The following is a 26,436-nucleotide window of genomic DNA, read 5'->3' as shown; positions in this document are numbered from 1 at the left end:
AAAACCCAGCTCCAACAAGGGATATAAACAGCAAATGTCCCAGAAAGGGGGGAAAAGAGGAAGAAAAAGAAAAAGCCTTCTTAAATCATTCCATTCCTTACTTTGTTTGTCTTTAAACCTCAACAAAAACAATGGAGAAAAGGACCAATTTTAACTCACTATAACTCTTCCTTCCAGCTTCTGATGAGAGTCCCGGACCTTAGGTTCGCTTTCCTGACTCCTTCCCAAAAAACAAAAATACATTTTCTTCCAAATGTTGCCCCGTCGGGTTCTTCCCGAGGTAACTCCATGAATTAAAAGGTTGTGCCTATGACTGAAGTCTGAAGACCAACTCGTTGCCGCCCCGGCTGTCTTGCGACCTTCACCGAACCTCCCTCCCTCCGTTCTCCTTGAGGGGGGGATGGGAGGAAAGCCGTTGGTTCTCAGGTCCCCTTCAGACCCTCGACTCAAGCCTCCCTCGGCTTGGGTACCCTATTGGCCTCCCGCCCGATGTTATTCAGTTGGGGCCTTAAACGGGTCTAGCTGCAGTGGAACAGAGAGCGGAGCAACGGCTACACGCCTCCGCACGTCTCAGCGTTGCAACCGCAAGTCCTCACAGTCCTTTTCTTTGAACACGGCTTTTAAGTCCTGGTAACCTCTGGATAGGTCTGTGAGGCTTCAGCCTGCACCCATCCAGATCTCCTCCACTGCTCCCATTCGCAACTGTCTCCCTTAGCCCAAATAGGGTTTCTAGGGTCTACAGAGTGGCATTGGCAGGCATGCACCTTGGGTCTTCAATATTTTTTGTCTGCAGTTTAGGGTTGGGTTACCAGTCTATCCCCAATACTATGGCACAATCGTAGGTAGGTCCACTTGTTCCCAATGTTCGCCTATTCCCAACCACAACAGCTCAGTCTGTCCTTTGAAAGGGTGCCCCCCCATTACAGAACCATCCATCTGGTGGAATGCGATGACCTCTCCCAGGTGTTGCTTCCCCACCTTCAGTTTGTCCCCTACCTCCTGGCTTATGAGGCATCTAGTGCACCCTGAGTCAATTGCTGCTAAAAGCTCCCCGGTGATGCTGTGGGCCTCAAGACACAGTCTTACTCTTAATTGATAGATGGGTACTCTCCCACTCACCCTCTCTGGGCTGTCCTTTTCACTTTCGTGGTCCAGTTCGCAATCCTCCCACTGCAGGGCACCGTCGCCATCTTAGTGTGCACCAAATCAAATTGGACTAAGTCTTATTTGTTTAATTATATAAAAGAATACATATTATTTGATTTCCTTAGGGAAAGAATGTTAAGGAAAAAGCAACATGGGATATACAGTAAATGAAATAAAACATGTATGTGAGAGTCAGGATGACTCAGCAGAAATCAATTGAGAACCACACAGGTGTAAATAGTAATACAATTAACAAGTTCTGAATGCCAAGGACAAGAAATGTAAAGTGGATAATTGGACACACCTGACAATTCTTAAGTGGTCAAGGCTGAGATGATGAAATCATTAATTGTAGGATGAACCAAGAGAACCAATGAGAATGATGTACACGCCTACTGGGTGGAAACAGACAACAGTGGGTGGTACCATGCATTGACTATAATAATGACTATGCATCCCAATGTATTTTGTGGGTTGTAGAGTGGGTAGTAGTAGTGGAGAGTATTGTTGTATTGGAGTTGTGTTGGATCGTTTTGGAGCTGTATATAGTAGAATAAAGTACTGTAGATCTTTTATTTAAGATTACTGAGTTGTCTGGTGTCTTGGGTGAAGCTACAAGAACCAACTGGATCCTGAAGAAGGGTGAAGACTTCTGTGGAAGCAAGAGTGAGAAGGCTTGGAGAGTTTGTCAGGGTCTTCAGCCTGTTCTCTGTAACTCTTGCTAAGCTATAACCACTGGCCAAAACTGGTCAGCGCGGTGCACAACCAGGTGGTGAGTTCAAGCCAGAGGTGAAGAGCTACAACTCCCATCATCCCTGACAAAGAAGACTTAAATATATTGGGGAAAGGAAGAAAGAATCATGGAAAGACAAATGGGAAATTGTGATTAAGAAAGTGGAAGGTAAAATGGGATATGAAGAAGTAAAAAATATAATTAATGGTATTTTCCACATCTCCAATAATGATTATTAACTTGATTGGAATGTATTTCCCTCAATGCTGTTTTTTGGGAGGGGGGAGAGATGAGAAATGTATATCATGAAATGTGGATTTTATAAATTGTATTATGTACTGTGTAATATAAATTAATCTGTGGGGTAAAAAATTACTTCCCTTCCCCCCCCCCAACCATTCTAGAAACTAATCTCCTCGCATTTTTATGTTTTCTCTCCTCTGTGGACTCTCTGATGCTTCACAAGTTCTGACTTCTGAACAAAACTATTCCGACACTGGTGACATATAAATGGTTTCTCTCCTGTGTGGACTCTCTTATGGGACATAAGATGTGACTTCTGAGAAAAACTTTTCCCACACTGCTGGCATGTGTATGTTTTCTCTTCTATGTGGACTCTCTGATGGGACATAAGATGTGACTTCTGAGAAAAATCTTTCCCACAGTGCTGGCATGTATATGGTTTCTCTCCTGTGTGGACTCTATGGTGCCTCACAAGATGTGACCTGTGAACAAATCCCTTTCTACACTGCTGGCATGTGTATGGTTTCTCTCCTGTGTGGACTCTATGGTGCCTCACAAGAGCTGACCTCTGAGCAAAACCTTTCCCACACTTCTGGCATGTGTATGGTTTCTCTCCTGTGTGCACTCTCTGATGGAACATAAGATATGACTTCCGAGAAAAATCTTTCCCACATTGCTGGCATGTGTATGGTTCCTCTCCTGTGTGCACTCTCTGATGGACTACAAGATCTGACTTATAAGCAAAATCTTTCCCACACTGTTGGCATGTATATGGTTTCTCTCCTGTGTGCACTGTCTGATGGGACACAAGACCTGATTTGTAAACAAAACTTTCCCCACATTGCTGGCATGTGTACTGTTTCTCTCCTGTGTGGATTCTCTGATGCTTCACAAGGGTTGACTTCTCAGCAAAACCTTTCCCACACTGCTGGCATGAGTATGGTTTCTCTCCTATGTGGACTCTCTGGTGCCTCACAAGGGCTGACTTGTAAGCAAAACCTTTTCCACAATGCTGGCATGTGTATGGTTGCTCTCCTGTGTGGATTATCTGATGATTCACAAGATCTGACTTATCAGCAAAACTTCTCCCACACTCCTGGCATGTGTGCCGTTTCTGTCCTGGGTGTACTCTCTGATGCCTCACAAGGTCTGACGTCTGAGCAGAACCATTTCCAGAATGCTGGCATGTGTATGGTTTCTGTCCTGTGTGAATTTTTGGCTGGTGCACAAGACCTTTTTTAATAAAACGTTTCCCACTTCCTTGGCATTTGTATGGTTTTACTCCTGGGTGAGATCTTTGGTGGATCTCTGGTGATTTCTCAGCTGAACATTTCCCACATTCTTGGCATTTGTACAGTTGTTCTCCTTTGTGATCTCCCTGTTGCTTCACAGGGTTTGCTTTTTGAACAAAAGCTTTCCCACATTCCTTGCATTTGTCCATTTTCTCTTCCATGTGGACTTTCTGGTGCTTCACAAGGCCTGGTTTTTGAGCAAAACCTTTGCCACACTCCTGACATTTGTAGGGTTTCTCTCCTGTGTTGTTCATCCAGTTGGTCATAAGTTCTCTGTGCACTTTCAGATGTGCCACAAGTAGTGAGTTGTATGCAAAGCATTTCCCACACTTCCGACATTTGTGTGGTTTCTTTACTGTATAGGCTTCTTGATATTTTACACTGTGCAATTTAGAATCAAAACCTGTCACACATGAAATTTCACACCTGAAGTGATTCTTTAGGGAATGAGACCTCTTGCATGGCACAAGTGACATATTTTGAGGAAACAATTTTGCAGATACATTGTGTTTGTAGGGCTCCTCTCTGATATAACTTTCCTCTTCTGAATGTTGAGCTTGCTTAGTAACTAACAGTTTTTGCCTAAAACAATTCCCATACTTAGCAGATACATACGTTTTTCTCCAGTTTTCAGCTGTGAAGAAAAGAAAATAATAATTTTGTGAAAAAGCATTTCAGAGTATGGGAAGCAGATAAAAGACAAATGAATAGTCAGAACAAAAGAAGACATGCTATGCTCCCTGTTATGGCATAAATCCAGACTATCTGATAGCCTGTATCTTCCCACAAGAGCTTCCTTGAGTCTTACAAGCTTCAAGGAAGGCTCTCTCCACCCTCCAGCAGATTTTGACCATAGAGTCATGCTGGAGGACCTCTAGACGCCTAGAGAGGCAATCTCTGAAGTTCATTCAGCATGGGTCTAGGGTCAACCTCCAGCAGAAATATCAATGAACATACACTATAAATCAAATAAATAAATAAAAACTCTCCTCAGTGACCTTTTACACTCCGGATGAAAACATTCTCATTTTTCATAATATTTTAAGATTTTTAGGGTTTTATATGCTAACACCCATCTATCAATTTAGCTTTGTTTCATCTGCTATACTGGTTTTATTTGAGCTGCAACAAAAATATAACAGTATCCGTCATGAACAACTGCCATCTGCCGGCCCGAGAGGGAGTTTGCCAGGCAAGTCCAGCTCCATCAGGACTAAGCCTGAAGGAAGGAGACTCCGCCCTCCACAACTGCCATCTGCCGGCCCGAGAGGGAGTTTGCCAGGCAAGTCCAGCTCCATCAGGACTAAGCCTGAAAGAAGGAGACTCCGCCCTCCACAACTGCCATCTGCCGGCCCGAGAGGGAGTTTGCCAGGCAAGTCCAGCTCCATCAGGACTAAGCCTGAAAGAAAGAGACTCCGCCCTCCACAACTGCCATCTGCCGGCCCGCAGAGGGAGTTGCCAGGCAAGTCCAGCCTCCATCAGGACTAAGCCTAGAAGAAGGAGACTCCGCCTCCACAACTGCCATCTGCCGGCCCGAGAGGGAGTTTTGCCGCAAGTCCAGCTCCATCAGGACTAAGCCTGAAGAAGGAGACTCCGCCCTCCACAACTGCCATCTGCGGCCCCGAGAGGGAGTTTGCCAGGCAGTCCAGCTCATCAGGACTAAGCCTGAGGAAGGAGACTCCGCCCTCCACAACTGCCATCTGCCCGGCCCGAGAGGAGTTTGCCAGGCAAGTCACAGCTCCATCAGGACTAAGCCTGAAGGAAGGAGACTCCGCCCTCCACAACTCCATCTGCCGGCCCGAGAGGGAGTTTGCCAGGCAAGTCCAGCTCCTCAGGAATAAGCCTGAGGAAGGAGACTCCGCCCTCACAACTGCCATCTGCCGGCCCCGAGGGGAGTTTTGCAGGCAAAGTCAGCTCCATTGACTAAGCTGAAAGAAGGAGACTCCGCCCTCCACAACTGCCATCTGCCGGCCGAGAGGGAGTTTGCCAGGCAAGTCCAGCTCCATCAGGACTAGCCTGAAAAGAAGAGGATACCGCCCTCCACAACTGCCATCTGCCGGCCCGAGAGGGAAGTTTGCCAGGCAAGTCCAGCTCCATCAGGACTAAGCTGAAAGAAGGAAGACTCCGCCCTCCACAAACTGCCATCTGCCGGCCCGAGAGGGAGTTTGCCAGGCAAGTCCAGCTCCATCAGGACTAAGCCTGAAAGAAGGAGACTCCGCCCTCCACAACTGCCATCTGCCGGCCCGAGAGGGAGTTCGCCCGGCAAGTCCAGTTCCATCAGGGCTAGCCTGGAAGAAGAAAGAGCCCTGCCTCCAATCCATCTGCCTTGGTCTAGGCCTTAGAGGGAGAGAAGAACCACTGGACCTCATCCCCTTTCCCTCCATCATTCCCTTTTCCTTTTGTTTCATGTCTTTTAGATTGTAAGCCTGAGGGCAGGGAACTGTCTGATTAAAAATAATATTGTAAGCCACCCTGAGAGCCATTAGGGCTGAAGGGCGGGATATAAATACATAAATAAATAAATAAATAAATAAATGAAAGGCCAATGGAACTGCTCAATATGTCTAAAGAGAAGGACTTGGGGGCAAGCACCTGTCTCCCTGGACTGTTGCTTTCCTCTCTTGTTTGAAGCCTTTCCAGAGACACTGCTGTCAGAGACATGGAGCAAGACTACAGTACAGTACTGAGAATGGAGGATTTGTGAGAAAAGTCTGAGGGAGAGGAGCTTCATGTATGAGCTGAGATTGAACCCAAGTCAAGTGGGGCTTAGTGCTCAGTAAGGATGGATCCTTTTGAACTGCACAGAGCATCTAAAGCAGGAGTGCAAAACAGGTATTCTATGGGTAACACACAAGCGCCAGGCCTAGTTTTGTATCATAGAATCATAGAATTGGAAGAGACCACAAGGGCCATCCAGTCCAACCTCCTGCCATGCAGGACTCCCAGCAAAGCATTTACGACAGATAGCCATCAAGGTTTTGCTGCCAGGTTTTCAAAATACCAATAGGGGACAGAGGAAATTCATGACATGAAGGGTTGACAAGTGCTGTACCTAAATACTGAAGGAAATTATTGATTTCACTTTACTTAGACCCTAAACTGACCATCAGTAAGCACCGGTGTGAAGGTGTGGTGTTTTGACACCAATCGCCCTGATGCTGGTCTCACGCTGCGTACCCAACCACATGGCGGGGGGCGTTGTGGTGCTCTTGGCTCAGCATTTAGATGCACTGTACCAAATGACCACTGAAAAGCCGCCGGCGTTGTGGCAAGGATGTCTTTTTGGCGCTTCAAAATGCAGCACCATTTTGCCAGCCTTTTGGGGGCCAGGAATGCGCTGGATTGGGGCTGCGGTGTGTAGTTGCCGCAGCCTCAATCCAATGCTCAAAGAGGCGGTGGGAAGCTGCCCCTTTCCTGCCATTTGTCCAGACCCTGAATCAAGCCTTTTTCTGTAGAAATTAATACATGGTCCACACATAAATTACATGATGCACAGATTTCTGTCTTTATGAAGAGCCCACATCCCAAAATACAGGAATTGTGGGCATCATCAGGGGACACTCCTTATAATAAACTTGAGGTGTCAGCCCTATAAGGGACAAGATTTACAAGTTTTAAATAAGGGGCTTCTGTTACAAAAAAGCATACCTTTCAGCCTGTCTGTGCCTGTATGAATGTCCAGATTTTTGCCTTTTCATGATTTGGAACGGATTTGATTTTTAAAACAAAATTTAAAAAAACTATTCTGGAAAACTTTTCTCCCTGTAATTTCTGTTTTCCCTCCTCCCTCCACCTGATCCTTTTTCTCCAATGTATAAAGATCCATGTGTAACCCATACAACAAAAGTGACAACTGAAATGGAATTAAACTATTGAAATATTAAAAAAGAAGGTTAGCTTAAAATAAATTACAATTAAAAAGATAAAAGTGCTTAAAATCAGACACATTAAAACAATACACCACCCCGGGATGTTCTTTAAAACTTTCTGTTTTAAATGCCTGTCTAAAGAGAAAGTCTCAGCCTGCCAGCGGAAGGATGATAAAGAGGGAGCCATTCTGGTCTCCCTGGGCAGGGAGCTTCAGAGTCCAGGGGCAGCCATGGAGAAGACCCTCTCTTGGGTCCTCACCAACTGCACTTGCGATGGGGCCGGGACAGAGATAAGGCCCAATCCTGAAGATCCTAGCACCCAGGTTCATACGGGGAGTTATGATCTGTCAGATAGCCCAGACTTGAGCCTTATAGGGCTTTATAGGTCATAACCAGCATGTTGAATTGTGCCTGGAAACAAACCGGCAGCCCATGGTACTGTTTCAACAGGGGCATTGTGTGGGGTCTATAATCTGTCCCCATTAACAGTTTGGCTGCAGTTCTTTGGACCAGCTGAAGTTGAAGAACACTCTTCAAGGGCAGCCCCACGTAGAGCACATTACAGTAGAATCATAGAATCATAGAATCGTAGAGTTGAAAGAGACCACAAGGGCCATCCAGTCCAACCCCATTCTGCCATGCAGGAAATCCAAATCAAAGCATCCCGAACAGATGGCCATCCAGCCTCTGTTTAAAGAACTCCAAAGAAGGAGACTCCACTACACTCCGAGGAAGGAGTGTGTTCCACTGTCGAATAGCCCTTACTGTCAGGAAGTTCCTAATGTTGAGGTGGAATCTCTTTTCCTGCAGCTTGGATCCATTGTTCCTGGTCCTGTTCTCTGAAGCAGCAGAAAACAAAGCTTGCTCCCTCCTCGATGTGACACCTCTTCAAATATTTAAACAGAGCTATCATATCACCTCTTAATCTTCTCCAGGCTAAACATCCCCAACTCCGTAAGTCGTTCCTCATAGGGCATGGTTTCCAGATCCTTCACCATTTTAGTCACCCTCATTTGGACACGCTCCAATTTCTCAATGTCTTTTTTGCATTGTGGTGCCCAGAACTGGACACAGTGTTCCAGGTGGGGCCTGACCAGAGCAGAATATAGCGGCATTATTACTTCTCTTGATCTAGAGGCTATACTTTTATTGATGCAGCCTAAAATTGCATGGGCCTTTTTAGCTGCCACATCGCACTGTTCATTCGTGTTCAACTTGTGGTCTACTTGGACTCCAAGATCACTTTCACAGATATAGGTGCCCCCCATCCTATATCTGTGCATTTTATTTTTCTGCCCTAAGTGCAGTACCCTACATTTCTCCGTATTGAAATTTTATTTTGTTAGCTTGGGCCCAGCTTTCAAGTCTACTCAGGTCAGTAGTCCAAAAAGGATGTAAATAAGGCACATACCAGTGAGACCAGATCCAGCATTTCAGGGACTGGGAACAGCTGGCACACAAATTTTAAATGTACAAAAGCACTCCTGATCATTGCAGAGAACTGGGACTCCAGGTCCAAAGCTGAGCCCAGGAGTAGCCCCAAACCATGAACCTGCATCTTCAGGTGGACTGTAACCCCATCTAACACAGGCTGAATCCCTATTCCCCGATCTGCCTTCCAAGTGACCAGAAACACCTCTGTCTTGTCTGGATGTTTACACCTGAGAAGAGATCTAGGACTTAAATCCTGGAAGTCAGGTGGAGAGCATCAGGATAAAAATTAGAAGGGAAAGAAACAACAGTGGAACTACTGCCTCTGAGTGTGATGGAGTCTTTTCCTTTGCAGGTTTTTAAACAAAAGCGCAATTCAATGTGCTGGTTGTGACCTATAAAGCCATACACAGCTTACGTCCACACTATTTGAGAGAACATAACACCCCATGCAAACCAGTTAGAACACTAAGATCCTCCGGGGAATGCTTTCTCTCAGTCTAGTCACCATTGAAGACTCACTTCCTGAAAAACGACGACGGCCTTCACTGTGGCTTCTCCCACCCTTTGTAACGCCCTTCTGTGGGAGGCTAACCTGGTCCTTTCCCTCCTTGCATTTCACTGAGATTGTTATTGAAGCAAGCTTTTAAACATATAGTTGGAGCTCCATATTCATGGGTATCACATTCACAATTTTGATTATTCACGAGGTCAAGGCAGCCTATGAGTGTACTTCTCCTCCTCCCCCCTCCCAGGATTTTCTCCTTTGGAGGAAAAAGGCCAGGAGGGAGAAGCTGGGGAGAACCTTTTCCAGTGGGAACAGTTTCCTTCCTAATGCAGCTACCCCACTGGGAAAGAGGCTGAGGAGAATCGATTCTCTTCACTTTTTTCCTGGAGGGATTGATGCCCTGGCAAGACAGCTCTCCCACTGGGAAAGGAGTGGAAGGCATCGATCCTCGCTACCACTGAGAAAAGGGTGGGGAGCCAGTTAAGAGAGACAGGGGGGCGGGGGAAGGAAAGGAATGTGTGCGCCTGCTCCTCTTACAACACCCACCCTTCCTTTAACTGGCTTCTAAGGAGCTGGTATTTGTGATTTTTTTCACATTTGCAGGGGTCTTGCACCTTTAAGCTTGAGTCCAGTTGCATCCTTAGTATTACTCATACTTGTCCTCTGCTCTTCAGTCTTGGAGAGATCTTCCACCAATGTCACCCTGCCACACACACTATTGCTACTGCCCACTAGCTGTTGGCACATTTCTTCTGACTCTTCAGCAAAAGCCTGTCTTAGGAAACCCTACTACAAGTCATACTCTGTCAGCATAGCTTCTGGCCTCACAGAAGCATGCAATCCCACCACATTTTAAAATGGAAATGATCAACAAGGGAACTAGAGAGCCTTCCCAAGACAGCCCATAAACTCACAGGTTTCCTCCATGATCTGCATATACAGGGCTCATTCTTTTCCCATTGAGACCCCCTTCAAAGTACTGTATCTGATAATGCCATTAATTAATCTTAAAAGACAAGACATAATCATCCAGGGAAAGAGAGAGCCTTACCAAGAGAGTCCATGATCCCAGAGATCTCTGCCGTGATCTGCCTGTGCAGGGCTCTCTGTTCTGGATCCAGTAGGGCCCACTCCTCCGGGGAGAAAGACACGGCCACCTCCTCAAAAGTCAATAGGCTCTAAAGACAGAAGAAAAAGGTTCTTGCTCACACTGGACATCAAGATGGCTGCCGGCTCTGGCAATTAGAACAAAGTAGTCTCACTGGCTGATACAGCTTCAAAGGCAGCTGAGATGAGACTGAGTCTTCTGCCAACACCAACATGAACATCGTAAACAAAGTCTGACAAACACAGGAGCCTGAGCCCATGACATATTCTACACCTTCAATAAAAGGAGACTGCCTTTACTGCAGATGGGGTGGGCAGCTCAAACGTGGGCATTTCAGCATGCCAGGAGGGATGATGCTGGGTCAGTTCCAAGTGACATGTTGGCTAACTTTCAGCTGGTGTTTTTGGATTGTTTATTTTTCACTTTTGGGGGGAGGGTTGTGGAATTTTATGCCATACCCTCCACAATGCCAATTAATTCTCTTTTGTCCATTTTTCAACAGATTCTATATAACTGCTGGCATACTCAGTGAGAATTTAACGTAGAGAGGAGAAAGTGACCTGGGAACAGTATTTCAGGGGGTTCTCCTTTATCTTTTTCTTATTCACCTTTTTCCTTAAGGGACTTGTGGAGACTTGTGCTCAGAGAAAGTGAAATAGCCAGGAGCCCTCTAGATAAGTATAGGCCCAGTTGACTGAGCTCTTAACAGATCGTGGGGACAAAGGCCAAGCCAACAGGGATCTTTTATGCTGGTGTTAACAGGGGAAGCCCATAGTAGAAGGGGAAGCCCACAGTCTTGTTTCAGTTCCTCCTTAAGACTTCTCAGTTTGGACACTGAGGGACCCGCTGGAACATTTGTGGGATGTTTGTCTTCTTGCCTATGATTGTGAAAAACATCACCTGCACTGAGTGCAAGTTGGTAGCCCTTTTGAAAGAGAAGATCCAGTAGCTGAAGGCCCAGGTATCTGCACCTCAGCATCTTAGGAAGCAAGACAATTTCCTGGACAGAACGGACCAGACAGTCTTGGATGGGAAACACATAAGAGGTAATTGTTGGGGAGAAGATCACTTCACATACACAGGATGTAGGCAGCTGGAGGAATGTCATACACAGAAGTAGGGAAACTACTACAAGTACACACATTCAAAGGTCGAAGCACAGTTGATTAACCAGCTATGCTGCATTCTTCCTACCTATTTGTTTTCTGCCTATAAAAGAAAGAGACTTGTATGGTTCCAGGCATCAATTGAATTGGCCAGGTGTCAATTAAAATGGCCACACCAGGTGGTAGATGGCTTACCTGATCTGGTTCTGGTTCACCACAATGAGGGAGAGGAGGCCGAGGCCTTGCTGGTGGGATCATTTCAGCCTCTGTGGGAGAGACCAAAGTGTGTGTGTGTGTGGGAAATCCAGTCACATCTGTTGCTGTTAATAGTAGTGATCTTAAAGACTCACTAGGAAGTACAAGCACCCATCAGTTAACAAAGCCTCTGACAAGCAAGCTCCTTTTTATAAAGTCATACCACCTTGCTCCATTTCTTCTTTGTCCTCTGCACAGCTGAAACTATTTTAGCAGCATATGCCTTGGAAGGATGGTGAAAGAGAGCTGTAAACCACATAGAGTTTTCAGCATCTGGTTGCACAATATATCTGGCATAAACAATGCACTAGAATCATAGTATCATAGAGTTGGAAGAGACCGCAAGGGCCATCCAGTCCAACCCCCTGCCATGCAGGAACTCTCAATCAAAGCATCCCCAACAGATGGCCATCCAGCCTCTGCTCAAAGACCTCCCAGGAAGGAGACTCCATTACACTCCAAGGGAGTGTGTTCCACTGTTGAACAGCCCTTACTGTCAGGACGTTCCTCCTGATGGTGAGATGGAATCTCTTTTCCTTTAGCTTGCATCCATTGCTCCAGGTCCTAGTCTCTGGAGCAGCTGAAAACAAGTCAGCTCCCTCCTCAGTATTAAACAGGGAAAGGTTTTGTTCAGAAGTCAAATCTTGTGTCCCATCAGAGAGTTCACACAGGAGAGAAACCATACATATTCCAGCAGTGTGGGAATGGTTTTGCTCTTCAGTCAGGTCTTGTGAGGCCTGTTGTCATATTAAAGTCTGATTTCATCTGAGGAAGAACTTGTCTAGAGACTTAAAAATAGCCCAACTCCACGTAGCAGACTATCATCAACCTATAGGAAGGCTGAGGGGTCTCCTGCTGATTAAGGAGTTATGAAATGGGAACAGAGGACTTGGCAAGGATAACCTTCTGGTCTCTAATTTCAGGGGGGGGGGGGGGAGATTTCTCCACAAAAAGATCTGTCAAAGGAAAGCCAACTTAAATTTTAAATAATACCGTGGGCCCTCAGTATCCACTGAAGTTTGGTTTCAGGACTTTGAATGGATACCAAATCCATGGAAGCTCAAGCCCCATAAAATATAATGGCACAGTAAAATGGAGTCCCTTATATAAAACAGTAAAACCACAGTCTGTATTTTGGGAATACACACACACACACACACAAGCTGTGGATATACAGATGGCTGTCTGTAACTCCCTATATGGAGCTGTATTGATATATTACATCTGAGCATATGTGCTAGCAGAAAACAAGGCATAGGCACTAGGAAGTTCATTTTTCCAGCCTCAGAAGAAGGCAGTGGACAATGGTGTTGTTTGGACCAGACCTTGCCAGGGATAAGACACAGTGGCTAACCTTATTCTTATACATGTTCCGTTTAAAACTTAGCTCAGTTGAAAGTTCCTTAGTCATCCATCCTGGTTTCTTGAGACACCTCCCATTTTTCTTTCTCACTGGAACTGTTTGAAATTGTGCCTTCAGTATCTCCCTTTTGAGAAACTCCCATCTGTCCTGAACTCCCTTCTCTTTTAGTATTTCTGACCATGGGATCACCCTCAATTCTTCTCTCAATTTACTGAAATCTGCTCTCCTAAAGTCTAGAATGCGTGTCTGACTATGCCTGACTTCTCCTTTCCATTGTATAACAAACTCCAGGAGAACATGGTCACTTCCACTTAAGGATCCCACCACTAACCAAGTCATCCTTGTTGGTTAGGATCAGATCTAAAATAGCTGACCCCCTTGTTGCCTCTTCCACCTTTTGGATCATGAAATTGTCTTCCAGGCAAGTGAGGAATTTGCAAGATCCTTTGGCTGAGTTTGACTTCCAGCAAATATCAGGATAGTTCAAGTCGCCCATCACTACTACATCTCTCTTTTCTGACTGTGTGGTCATCTGTTCTAGAAAGATATCATCCAATTCCTCAGTCTGACTTGGGGGTCTGTAGTAGACTCCCATCGTAACATCCTTGTTGTTTCCCTCCCCTTTAATTTTTATCCAAATGTTCTCCACCTGGCTTCCAGGATTGATGTCCTGGATCTCTTCACTGGTGTAAATATCTCTGACATGTAGTGCTATTGTTAGTTCTTTTTCTGTGGTTCAGGAACTCAACCCTCATCTTCTTATGTCTCACATGCCAAATTTACTGTTAAAGATGGAATGCTCTGGAACACACTGATTTTGTTCACTGAGATACACCTGTATTCTCTTGGCAGTCTTGGCACAAAAGAACACTTCCAGGCACAGAAAATGCAGAGGGCGCTTGGGTGCAGTGGTTCCACTCTTGGACTGGGAAAGTTCAGTTCTAACATTCCAGGAGCCCTGAAAGACACTGGCAGACTGCTCTCTCTGAACCTGACCTACCTCACAAAGTGGTTGTTGTACAGACAAAGGATAGGGTGGGGAGTGTGAGGGACTGGAGACCCAAAGAGCAAATCCAGGTCTGAATAGAAACACACAGGGTACAAGATGTGCCTTTTAAGCCAGAGATGCAGAAAATCAATCTCCACATGTGGAAATGAGCATCATTCAAGCTGTGCAACTCTTGGGACAATGGCAATATCTTGCACCAAAAGTATGATGGAATGAACAGTGGGATGCGCAGTGGTACTACAAGCACATCATGCAAAATATCTACACACACATACACAAAATGAGAATTAACACAAAGCGTCCAAGATCTTACATCACAGATGGAGAGGATAACTGTGTGTTTGTGGAGATATTCATTGAATATACTACACATCCCTGCTGTGCAATGGCAGTCTCTTTGCTGTGAAATACACACCTATAGATGCATCTGGAAGCCGAGTGACCCTGCATGCACAACTCTACTTCCACAATCATGAGCTGAACATGGATGTTGCACATCAGACCAAAAAGTCCAATACCTTCCATTGGGGAAATTAAACCCAGCATACTGTAGTTGTTTCAGTACTTGTCTACGGCTCAGGGGACCAAGGTTCGAATCCCTTCTCTGCCATATAAACTCCCTGGGTGACCTTGAGCAAGCTAGTCTCTCAGCCTCAAGAGAAAGGCAAGGGGAAACCTCCTCTAAACAAATCTGGCCAAGAAAACCCTGTGAAGCTTTAGGTCACCATTAGCTGGAAATTCATTGAAGACACACATCAACAAGAAAGAGGCATCCTTACCTTGCAGGGGCCCTCCTCCATCATGCTCCTCTTTGATTGCCCTCCATCGGGGACTCTGCCTGGGATCCAATGGAGCCTTTTCTGCCACAGGGAATTCAGAGTGAACTTCTGACACGAGGCTTTGGGCCTGAAAGAAGCAGTCAGGATTCAAGACTTGGATGAGTAAATAGCAAAGACTTGGAAGAGGTTTGTGCTTGCGTGGGATGAGACTTGCCACCACCACTAAGCCAGTAAAAAGCCAGTAGCACCTAAGTCCAACTTGAAAATGTCATACAAAATAAAAGTTCAGAAAGGTGGAATACAGAATATTAGTGTTATTACTTGGTATACATTTATTGTATGTGCTGGAACACACACAATTCCATGGAGCCTACAGCAAGAACATCTGGAGTTCTGGAAAACTCTGCTTTGACTTATGGCAGTCTACTCATGTATTCATATGTGTGTGTGTGTGTGTGTGTGTACGTGTGTAAGGAAGAACTGAAATAGACATATGGAGAAACAAACATGAAAACCTATTGCTACTGTATAGATATACCCACCTGAACACTCTGTGGGCACAACACTAATGTTGGTAATTTGTTATGTCAGCTTTAGAATAAAAATGACATGAAAAAACTCAGCAACGGTAAAACGTTTCACCACTTAGAGGTGAAAACTGGTGACTTGCTAAAGTGGGTGAAAACCCATTCTGCTCCTGAACACATCATGGGTGCAAGTCAGGTTGTGTGGCAGTGTCAGTAGGGAAATCTGGGAACTTCCTTTGAAAACCTGGCACACAAGGAGCATACACCTGGTTTTAAAACAGAATCACTCTTTTCAGATGCTTCACAGACTGAGAATCCACTTCAGCAGAAGGCCGATCCTCCCCACATTTCTCCCTATCAAAGACAAGTCTGGGAACACCAGATTTTAGCCGTGATAGGGTGAAGTGTTGAGTCCTCAAAGACTAAAAAAAGGCAGCCCAGAGCCAAATCCTGCTCACCTTGGCCTCAGGAAGAAATGCTCTCACCTGCTGCTCTTTCTCCTTCTTCTCTGCCTCTGCCTGACTCAGGAGGAAACCTTCTGCCAGGGCCACTGCCTGGGAGCAGGTCTCTGCCCCACATTCCCTGACCCAGTTCCCCATCTCTGGGGACAAGATGCTCAGGAACTGCTCCAAGATCACCAGGTCCAGGATCTCATTTTTCGTGTGTCGCTCTGGCTTCAGCCACTGACAGCAGAGATGGTGGAGTCGGCTGCAAACCTCTCGGGGTCCCTCTCCTTCCTTGTAGGAAAACTGTCTGAAGCATTGGCATTGCGTCTCTGGGCTGGCAAGCTCCTCTCTCATGGACCCCTGGATTATCCTCTCCCAGATTCCCCCACTTCTCTCAGCACTAAGGTCATTGTGGCCTTTTCTTCCTTCAGGACCAAGTGATTTTGGTTCCTCCATCTATGTTTTTTTAAACCAAATGAAGCCCCAAAAAAGATCAAAGTTATTCCTCCGCTATCCGTCTGAGAGCAAAGATGTCCCTAAGATGCTCTGCTGCAAAAGCCTGTAAAAACAATACATTTTATTATTACTGTTATTATCAATATACATTATTATCTTGCTACAGGTACCCTAGAGGCAGTAGAGCCTGTCTAATCTTCTAAGTACTAATCTGGTTATTACTTGGATGGCAGATCACCAACAAATATCAGTCTCTATTTCAGAAGAATCTGAAGATTTCCCTGAAGTTGCCAGCCACAGATGCTGGTGAAACGTCAGGAATAAACTCTTCTAGAACATGGCCACATAACCAGAAAAAGCCACAAAAAACTATGGATACCGGCCATCAAAGCCTTTGACAGTACAGTATGCTATTACCATGCTTAACCTTCAATGTTACATTTTATACGGCATATAATATATACAACCAGTATGGCGTAGTAGTTTGAATATTGACTATGACACTGAAGAACAGTGTTAAATTCTCTACTCAGCCACGGAAACCTCCTGGCTGACCTTGGATGAACCACACTCTCAGGCCTAGTAAATCCCATGATAGGGTCGCCTTAGTGGCACCATAAGTCAGATAAGACCTGAAGGCACAATACATAATATATAACTGTCATATTTATCCTGTTATCCTACATTCTACATTCATTAAAATCTCATTGCAGTTCCCGTTCATTTTGTTGGGTACACTGCCTTGGCAGATGGAGGCTCAGTTTTGACTGCCAGAGGTAAGAGCCCCCTTGGAGAAACAGAGCCAACGTTTCCACAGGCCAGAACCCTGCTTTCCAGGAACTCCCTTCTTCAGTACCCCTCAACAGCCATTATTCCCTGGTTCTCTTTCCACATTGAAGCGGCCATCTTTATTCCCATTTCCCTTTTACATTTCAATGCCCTCCAAAGGACTCATTGTGTCTTAACCTTCATCTTTCTTCTTACTATGGGGATGCCCACTGAGAGACCAACTTCAGGTCACATCTGCCAGGGGTCAGCAATGGCATCCCTCACTCATTGCTCCTGGGTTCCTAAACAAAGGAGACTTCCTTTCTTTCTGGCATGTCATTTGGGGGAAGAGACAGAGGATGGGGAAACTTTGGCCTTTCTCCTCAATGGGATCTTCGGCCGGTCTGTTAAATATAGTCTGCCACCTGCATTTGGGCTCTAGCAATATATATCTTTGCTTCCATTTCCAGAAGGGGGGCTGAGTGTGTCTGTTGCCTCCAAAACCACAGAGAGTCTTCTGGAGCCTCAAAGGCTAAGAGAGTTGGAGGGGCCTTTCCTCCCAGGAAAGCGGATGAAGGACGGCAGCCTAAGGCTGGGACTGGAAAAGGGAGAAAGAGCAGGGAAAATGCAGGATTCTTTCCTATGTTACAAGGAAGAATACTTTCCTATACAGTCACCCAAATGATTGGAAGGTTGACATTCAGAAGTATTGATTTTCCCAAGAAAAGACTGTGGAAAAACACACTTTTATTTCCTCACTTTCCAGACCTTCCGACCCGAATCCTTCAGAGCAGATCAAAGAGACTCACCTCTTTCCTGACAGGGATGTTTCTGCCTTTTTGGACGGTCATAACGTTAGTCTGTGGTCTTCATGGTCCCTCTCTTGTGCCTACCTCACTGGGTTGTTGTGAAGGTAAGAGGGTCAGGAACATTTGTGCCTCTCAGTTCTCCTTCCTATATTCATAAAGAGAGACATTCTTTAAACATCAGAGAGAGTATTTTCCTGTGTTTATTTTCTTAATGCTGGTTGTGTTTGTGTTTGTGGAGGAGTGATGAAGGGGGCACAGGATGGCCTTCCTTCCCTCCCCTTTTTCTCTCCTGGGGCTTTTTCCATTCAGGGAGCCCAAAAGAGCCTCTCTCTCTGGGTCTCCTTGTGAGGAGGAGAGACCCAACCCCCCCCCCAGCAGCCTCAGGAAGAAAGGCCCTCTCCCCTTGTGCCTCATGGAAGAGAAAGGAAGGGGAGAGGGGGGAGAGGGGGCTCCCCATGGGAACTGCCCTCTTCCCCCTTTCCATGAGGGGCCTGGGAGAGAGGGAGGAGGGGGGGAGGCTGGGGATGTAGAGGGGCTCCTCCATTGCCAGGCCCTTTCCCTGGAGAGAAAGAGGGCAAAGGAGGGTAGCCCTTCCTCCTCCCCCAGAAGCCAGGTCTCCATGGGGCTCCCATCATCATCCCCCTCCTTCCAGCCTCTCTCTCTTGGGAGCAGGTTTCCCTCCTTCCTCCCTCCCTCCCCGAGAGCCTTCCCTCCATCTCCCTCCATTCCTAGAAGGGACACCATCCTCGTCCATCCTCCCGCCCCCTTCTTCCTCTCTAGGCTGCATCTCCCTTCATCCCAAAGAGCTTTCTCGCTCTCTCTTTCCAAGGACCCATGGCCCCTCCGACTCCCCCCACAGAGGCCCCATAGAGGAGTGGGACCCACTCCTTTCCCACCTCCTCCTCTCTCTCTCTCCCACAAACACCTGGCCTTTCCAAACACTTTCCCTGCCTCTCTAGGAATCTGAGGCTTCCGCTCCGTTCTCGCTCCGAGGGGACTCTCTAGGAATCTGAGCCTCTGCTCTCTCCTTCTTCGCGGACTCCCTAGGAATCGGAGCTCCCCCGGACTCTCTAGGAACCCTTGTCTCTTCTCTATCTCTCTCTCCTCTTGGAGGACCCTCTAGGCATCTGAGCCTCCCTGCTCCCTTGGGCCCTGGAGGAAGAAGAGGAGGAGAAGGAGGACTGTTTGGGGGACGAAGGAGAGGAAGGTGGAGAGGAGGAGGCCCGGAGGGAGGGAGGGACTCTCTCTCTCTCTCTCTCTGGAGAGCAGGGCTTCCCTCCTTCCTCCCCGAGAGCACACGAAAACGGGGGCTTTTCAGTGCTTTTGGTGTGATTTTGGTGCCTGGCTCTCTTTCGGTGCAGATTTGGTGCCTTTTGCCCATTTCAGCTCCAGCCCTGACTCTGAGAGAGAGGCTACAGAGCAACCAACCCTTTGGAGTGTCACACACTAAGTCAGTTTTCAGCCAATCAGAGAGAGGACTGGAGAGTGGTCACCGCCTCCGCCCTCAGATAAAGCTCTCTAGTCTCTCAACCCCAGGCTACAGAGCAACCAATCAGAGAGAGGGCAGTGGTCGCCCCCCCCCGCCCTCAGGAAAAGCTCAGCCAACTCTCCTGGCTCAGTGCTAGGGATTCCTGGGAATTGTAGTTTGTTGTGGCCCCAGAGCTCTTTCTGATAGAAAAGGCTCAATGTCTCACAAAACTACCATTCCCAGGGTCCCCTGAGCCAGGGCAGTTAAAGCAGTCTCAAACTGGATTATTTCTGCAGTGTGTCTTGGACCCAACTCAGGCTGCATCTTCACTCCAGAGGCAATCCAGTTTCATACCGTTTTAACTGCCATGGCCCAGTGCTATGAAATCCTGGGAACTGTAGTTTGTTGTCACACCAGAGTTTGCTGAGAGAGAAGGTTAAATGTCTCACAAAACTAGAATTCCCAGCATTCCCTAGCACTGAGCCAGGGCAGTTAAAGGGGTGCCAAACTGGATTATTTCTGCAGTGCAGCTGCAGCCAAACACGTTTCTATTTGGCACAAAGCTTCCTGGACCCCCTTCATGCCAAAATAAACATCTTAAAAGTATTAGAAGGACTGAAAGAGTCTTTGGTTGGTTTTAATGGTAATTTTGAGAGTTGAAATAAGTTACAATCATTTTTATTCAATTAAGGTTACGTTTATTTGCAAAAGATCCTCCATTTTAACATTATGGGGACTTTCCGGGGATTTTGACTGAATATTTGGTGTGATGTGGGGGGATTCAGTGTGTTTGGGTCAGATGTGTGGGGAAATATCTTCCAGTCTTGTTGGCAGCACTGCTCAGGAGGGGCCTCTGCGCTGGAGGAATGATAGTCACAGGCCCTTGGACACCATCCCCTTTGACTGCCCCACTGGGATATATAGTTTATCCCAAGATTCTTTTTTTAAATGTTCTTTATTCAGTTATCCAACAAATAAAACCAAAAGTATACATCTTTCCCATTCTGTCTGTTAATATTCGTTATCCCCCCTCCCTCCCCCCACCCTTATAACTGCATTATATACGACTGACACTTTTATAGCACTACATATCCACGCACCTCTGACACAGTGATTTTTAGCTACATACTCCGTTTGCTTTATGTTTTGTGTTTGTTAACAAGTTGCTCCTTCTCTTCTCTTCTGACTACTCTATACAAAAAAAAAGGACTATCCACACATCCTTAATAACCACTATTAAGGTTATTTGGTTATATTAAGGTTGTATTGCTTTCCATAGTTCACAGACACCATCTTTTTTTACAATAGTTCATAAACGGCTCCCATGTTTGTTTTCCAGCAGTGGTTCTGTCCTTTAAGTCCATGGTAATTTTACCCATTTCTATTATTATTAAAGGTTTTTGAAACCATGTATCAATTGTTGGTGTTTCATCCATGCGCCAGCACTGGGCTAATGACATTCTAGCTGAAGTAAGCAGGATCAATACTTGTTTAAGGTGTTTCCTTAATTCTTGAATGCCCACCATATTTAAGAGAAAGAGCTCAGGTTCCATACTAATTCTGATATTATACATTTCTTGAATGGTCCTATGCACCTCTTTCCAGCATTTTTTGACTTTGGGGCAAGTCCACCACATATGGATAAAATTGCAGATGCCCTCATTGCATTTCCAACATTTGGCCTTATTATTCTTATAATTTTCCCTCAGATACCATCGGTTTATCATTTTCAGTAAGTTCTCTTTTATATCAACACATGTTGTGAATTTAGCATCTTTACCCCAAGCAGTTTCCCACTTTTCTAGTTCTATAACATGCCCTATATCTCTCGCCCAACTTATCATAGTGTTTGATTTGTTCCGATTCCAGTTCCAATTTTAAACAAATTTTATACAATCTCGATATTCTACCTGTCTTTTCTTTTTTCTTAATGACGTCGCCTAGTTATGTATTTTCTGATCCAATTCCACACTTTTTTTTTAATCTATTCTAAATCTTTCCATAAATTGGCAGTATGGGAACCACCTAGACTCTAATAAATTATAAAGCTGGGCCAAGCTAACAAAATGATCTTCACTGAGGAGAAATGTACTGCTTAACAAGACTACATGTGAAAGGGATCTATGAGTCTTAGAATCGTAGGGTTGGAAGAGACCACTAGGGCCATCCAGACCAACCCCATTCTGCCATGCAGGAACTCTCAATCAAAGCATCCCTGACAGATGGCCATCCAGCCTCTGTTTAAAGACCTCCAAGGAAGGAGACTCTATTACCCTCCGAGGGAGTTTGTTCCACAGTCGAACAGCCCTTACTGTCAGGAAGTTCCTCCTAATGTTGAGGCGGAATCTCTTTTCCTGGAGCTTGCATCCATTGTTCCAAATCCTGTTCTCTGGAGGAGCAGAAAACAAGCTTGCTCCCCCTCAATAAGGCATCTTTTAAGGATTGAAACAGGGCTATCATATCACCCCTTAACCTTCTCTTCTCCAGACTAAACATCCCCAGATCCCTAAGTTGTTCCTCATAGGGCTTCATGGTTTCCAGATCCTTCGCTGGTCATTTCTCTCCAGGATGAAGAAGCGGAGCCATTGCTGAGCACCCTTTGGGCTGGGGCTGGTCAACCAATTGCAAATCCACCTAACAGTTGCATTTCCTAGCTCACATTTTACTAGCTTCTTTGCAAGAATATCATGAAGTCAAGATGTGTCATATCAACAGCATTCCCTTCATGGTACTTTTATTTTAAAAAACCAGATCAGATTAGTTTGGTGTGGCTTGTTTATAAGACAGCCATGTTGACTTTGTGTAATTATGGCATTCTTTTCTAAAGTTCACAGACCTTCTGTTCAAAGACAGAGCTGTGCTAGTCTGTAAAATCAACATATAAAGAGATCTTCTAGCACCATTGAGAGTAACTGAAAGAACTGGCAACATGAGTTTTCAGATGCATCTGAATAAGTAGACATAAGTCTACGAAAGCTCATGTTGCCACTTCTTTCTTTAAATTAGAAGGTGCTACAAGAGAGAAGATTAGTCTGGCATGACTTTTCTCCCAGAAACCCATGTTGACTTTTGGTTACCATTGTATTCCTTTCTAAATGCTTACAGACTGTCCCTTTAATGATGTGTTCCTAAACCTTTCCTTGTGTTGATGTGTTGATATGAGGCTGTTTGGGTCATCTTTTTTTAATTTTTTAAAAATGTACTCACTAAAATCTATACAATAATTTATCTAATAGACAGAGAAGACAATACATTACGAATCAACAGTACATTGTCCCACATAACACATCACACTACACTACACTACATTACATCACATCAACATTGCCTTACCCCCACATGACACAACACCAGATAACGCTTCTAACTAATGACTAAAATAACACTAAAACAGTAAAACAAAGAAAGATGACTCCATCTTGGCTTGGTTTCTCATTGCCTTTACATATCTTTTCACTCGTTAATCATAAGCTTTCTCACCCCCATTTTTGCTCGAAACCCCCCCCCTTTGCAATATCAATCTCACCCTTTCTTACTTTGCATACTTACAGCCTCCTGGTTTATAGTAACTCTAAAACAACTTCTTCTCCCCATTCTTTTTGTAAGAAAATTATGAAAGGCTCCCAGTCTACATTTCTCCCAAAATTTCCCTCTCAATATACAAGCAAACTTGTCTATTTCAACATAATCCAACAATTTGTATAACCATTCTTTGCTATCCAGACACTCATTTTTCTTCCATCTACTAGCATACAATATACATGCTGCAGTTGTCATCTATGTAAATAAAAATGTAAATGTTCGTTTTTTCAAAATCTTAATTCTCCGAAGGTTCTTCACCGATTGCTTTGAAATTTTGGCACAACATTCCATTCTAATACACACATGTTTTTATATACCTACTATTATATAGATGTCCTACCTATGACAGGTAAAAATATGTTTTTAAAAAAATCAGCCTTTGACGTAACAGCAACACTGATCATTACAAGATTTGCGTGGAAACAGCAGACCATTTGGGAAAACATTCATATTGTTTGCAGGAGATTTCAGGCAAACATTACCTGTAATTCCTCAATCAAAAGCAGCAGACAAAATAAATGCTTGCCTGAAATATTCCACTTTCTGGCGACACGTAAAGACATTAAAATTAACTACAAATATGCGTGTTCACTGCAAAACGATTGATCAGCTGAAATATTCTCACATCAATTGCTGGAAATTGGGAATGGAAAGGTGCCGGTTGATCTGACCTCAGGACGAATTTCATTGCCTCATAATTTCTGCAATTAAGCGACATCAAAAGAAGAATTGGTTGAAAAAGTATTCAAACCAATGATAAGAATCACACCCTGATTTTGTTTTAAAAGGGGGGGAAGGGACCCACCACGTATGCGAAAAAACGCAGGACCTCAAGTCCCACTGATTCTAATGCTGGCATGGTGCGGGAAGATTGTAATTTCACTTGGACATTGAGAGAAGGCCTGCCCAAAAAGAATACATAATCAGAAGAGCGAAGAAACCTTGAAACATTACTTTTTAGAAAATACCGCAGAGAACGTGACGTCGAAGGCTTTCACGGCCGGCATCCATTTTTTTTGTGGGTTTTTCAGGCTTTGAGGCTATGTTCTAGAAGAGTTTATTCCTGACATTTTGCCAGCAGATTGCTGGCATGGAAGAGAGTGGGGGATATATACTGTTAGTTGAGAGGAAGCGATTAACATGAAAGATCCAATAAATAGTAAAAAAGGAAAAAAAACTACTCCATACACTTCAAAATTTTGGGAAACATGCAGGTTTCAAAGTGAAGTATGACAAAATGACATTCTTAACAGAGAATATATCCACGACAGAAGAAGAAGAATTAAAGATTAAGGACAATATCAGGATTTAAAATGGGGGAGGGGTTAATTAAATATCTAGGTATTCATTTAACAAAAAGAAACACAGACCTTTATGGAAACAATTATAACAGAACATGGAAAGAAATTTTTAAAAATTCAAATTATGGACAAAATTACATTTGTCATTACTAGTCAGAATTTCTATAATCAAAATCAATGTGCTGCAATCTTTCTAAATATTCCATTCATAATAATTAAAAAATGCTTCAAAATGTGGCAAAAAGAACCCTCAAAATCCCACTTTGGTCATAATAGAATATTGAAATGATGTTCTTATTGTTTTACTGTTGTCATGTAATTTTTAGATAATTTTACTGCTTTTATAATATGCATCTTAGATACTACTGTTATTGTAAGGTAATTTTATGGCTGTAATCCCACTTCGATCCATTGGGAGAGGTGGGAAAATACAAATAAAATTTATTATTATTATTATTATTATTATTATTATTATTATATGGATGCGTTACCCCAAGCTTTGACCCCAATTCACTCCTCATACAGTGCGCCCGCGTTATATGTAGGCGCATTTTACATGGAATCCAGCATATGCTAGAAGCCTCAACAGAAGTAAGGGATGTGTGTGCCGGAAGGAAACAATGGCATGCGCACACTGTGCGCTGCTGCCACTGGCACTCACCCCATTCATTTGAGCATCCACTTTTTTTCCCTTACGCTGGGTGTGTGTGTCTGGAACGGATCCCCCGCATAAGAGGAGGGTGTACTGTATTTTATATCAAAATTGTAATAATGTACACAGGCTGGGTGACCCTTTCATGTCCTCGCTGCAGATGCCGCCATGCAGGCATTGCCAACCTAAATCCCTGCATAAAGAAGCTAGCACCAGGAGTTGCCTGTAGACCCACCTAGATTGGATGAGACATGCATAGGGGGAAGTGAAGGGGGCCCTGGACAAAGGAGCTGGGGTTGAGAATACTAAATAATACATTGGCGATCCTGCATACTAATCCCTTTTGCTCCTTTCTATCCCATCTTGAAAATCGATCCCAAACTACTTAATCCTGTCAACCCTTGATATCTGCCCCCCCTCTAGTGATATTTTGAGTATAAGTACTGGCCCTAGACTAGCTGTTCTTCAGCTCAGACCAGTGACAGTAGAAACTTGGTTTATTTGGTAAGCACCTGAATACACTTGCCAATCCCATGTGCTGCAGGAGCTATTGAGTCCTGTAGGATGGATGCAGCAATGGTCAGAATCAGATGAGTTGGGGAGTACCTCATGAATAAAAATACTGACTCTCCGTAATTGATGCAATGTGTCATAGATACTGGATGAACTGCCAAGAAAACCGAATGCTTCAAATAAATCCAAGGTTAACTGTATGAACATATAACTGCAAGATATTTTGAAATCACATGATTTGGGGGGGAAACATCTAATGAGGTTACAATAGATTTATAAAACAGAATCAGATGCTCCCTCTCTCCAAACAATGAGGATTTCACATATTCCTTTTATCTTGTGTGAACTTTCTGATGCCTCAAAAGGGTTAAATCCAGAGCAAAATGTTTCCCACACTTCTGGCACTTTAATGGTTTCTCTGTTATGTGGATTCTCTGATGAGCCATAACAGAAGACTTGTCAGAAAAACATTTCTCACACGGCTGGCACTTGTACAGTTTCTTTCGTGTATAGATTCTCTATTGAGTCAAAAGGGCTGATCTGTGAGCAAAACATTTTTCACACAGCTGGCATTTGTAGTTTCTCGCCTGTGCACACACTGATGACTCACCAGGTGTGAAATGCAAGGTAAAGTTTTTCCACTGTAGTTCTCAGTAAAACATTTTCCACTCTGATGAGTGAAAAGGGATGATTCCTGAGAAAAACACTTCCCATAGTGCTGACATTTGTATGTTTTTTCTCCAATGTGGACTCTCTGGTGATTGACTTGTGAGCAAAACATTTCCCACAATGCTAGCATTTGTATAGTTTCTCTCCTGCGTGGATTTGCTGATGAAGCAGCAGGGCTGACTTCTGGGCAAAGCATTTCCCACACTGCTGGCATTTGTATGGTTTCTCTCCTGTGTGGACTCTCTGATGAGTCAGAATGGTTGACTTGTGAGCAAAGCATTTCCCGCAGTGCTGACATTTGTATGGTTTCTCTCCTGTGTGGACTCTGTGATGAGTGGCGAGGGCTGAACTGCAAGCAAAACATTTCCCACACTCCTGGCATTTGTATGGATTCTCTCCTGTG

General features: G+C 44.6%; 1 protein-coding gene across 11 annotated transcripts in view; it reads right to left on the bottom strand.

Annotated features, from left to right (window-relative positions):
• Window positions 1-1,963: 1,963 nt before the first annotated feature.
• The window catches only part of LOC121922953 (zinc finger protein 260-like), a 65,577-nt gene continuing 41,104 nt past the window's right edge, over window positions 1,964-26,436 (bottom strand). For 6 of the 11 annotated variants that reach the window (XM_042452939.1, XM_042452934.1, XM_042452941.1 and 3 more), the window contains 2 exons: window positions 10,274-10,400; window positions 1,964-4,048 (listed from right to left, as the gene is read on the bottom strand). In XM_042452939.1, coding sequence (XP_042308873.1) covers window positions 2,304-4,048; window positions 10,274-10,400 — 1,872 coding nt within the window. In that variant the 3' untranslated portion in view covers window positions 1,964-2,303. Of the gene's footprint in view, window positions 4,049-10,273; window positions 10,401-11,631; window positions 11,703-14,842; window positions 14,970-15,827; window positions 16,375-17,848; window positions 18,506-18,744; window positions 19,102-26,436 lie in introns of those variants that run through there. The other 5 variants (XM_042452942.1, XM_042452944.1, XM_042452936.1 and 2 more) reach the window with 5 other exon arrangements.

This window comes from Sceloporus undulatus, chromosome 2 (assembly GCF_019175285.1).
Source record: "Sceloporus undulatus isolate JIND9_A2432 ecotype Alabama chromosome 2, SceUnd_v1.1, whole genome shotgun sequence".
Taxonomy (NCBI): domain Eukaryota; kingdom Metazoa; phylum Chordata; class Lepidosauria; order Squamata; family Phrynosomatidae; genus Sceloporus; species Sceloporus undulatus.
Note: the sequence above shows the minus strand (reverse complement) of the source record. Positions and strands in the feature narration are given on the sequence as shown.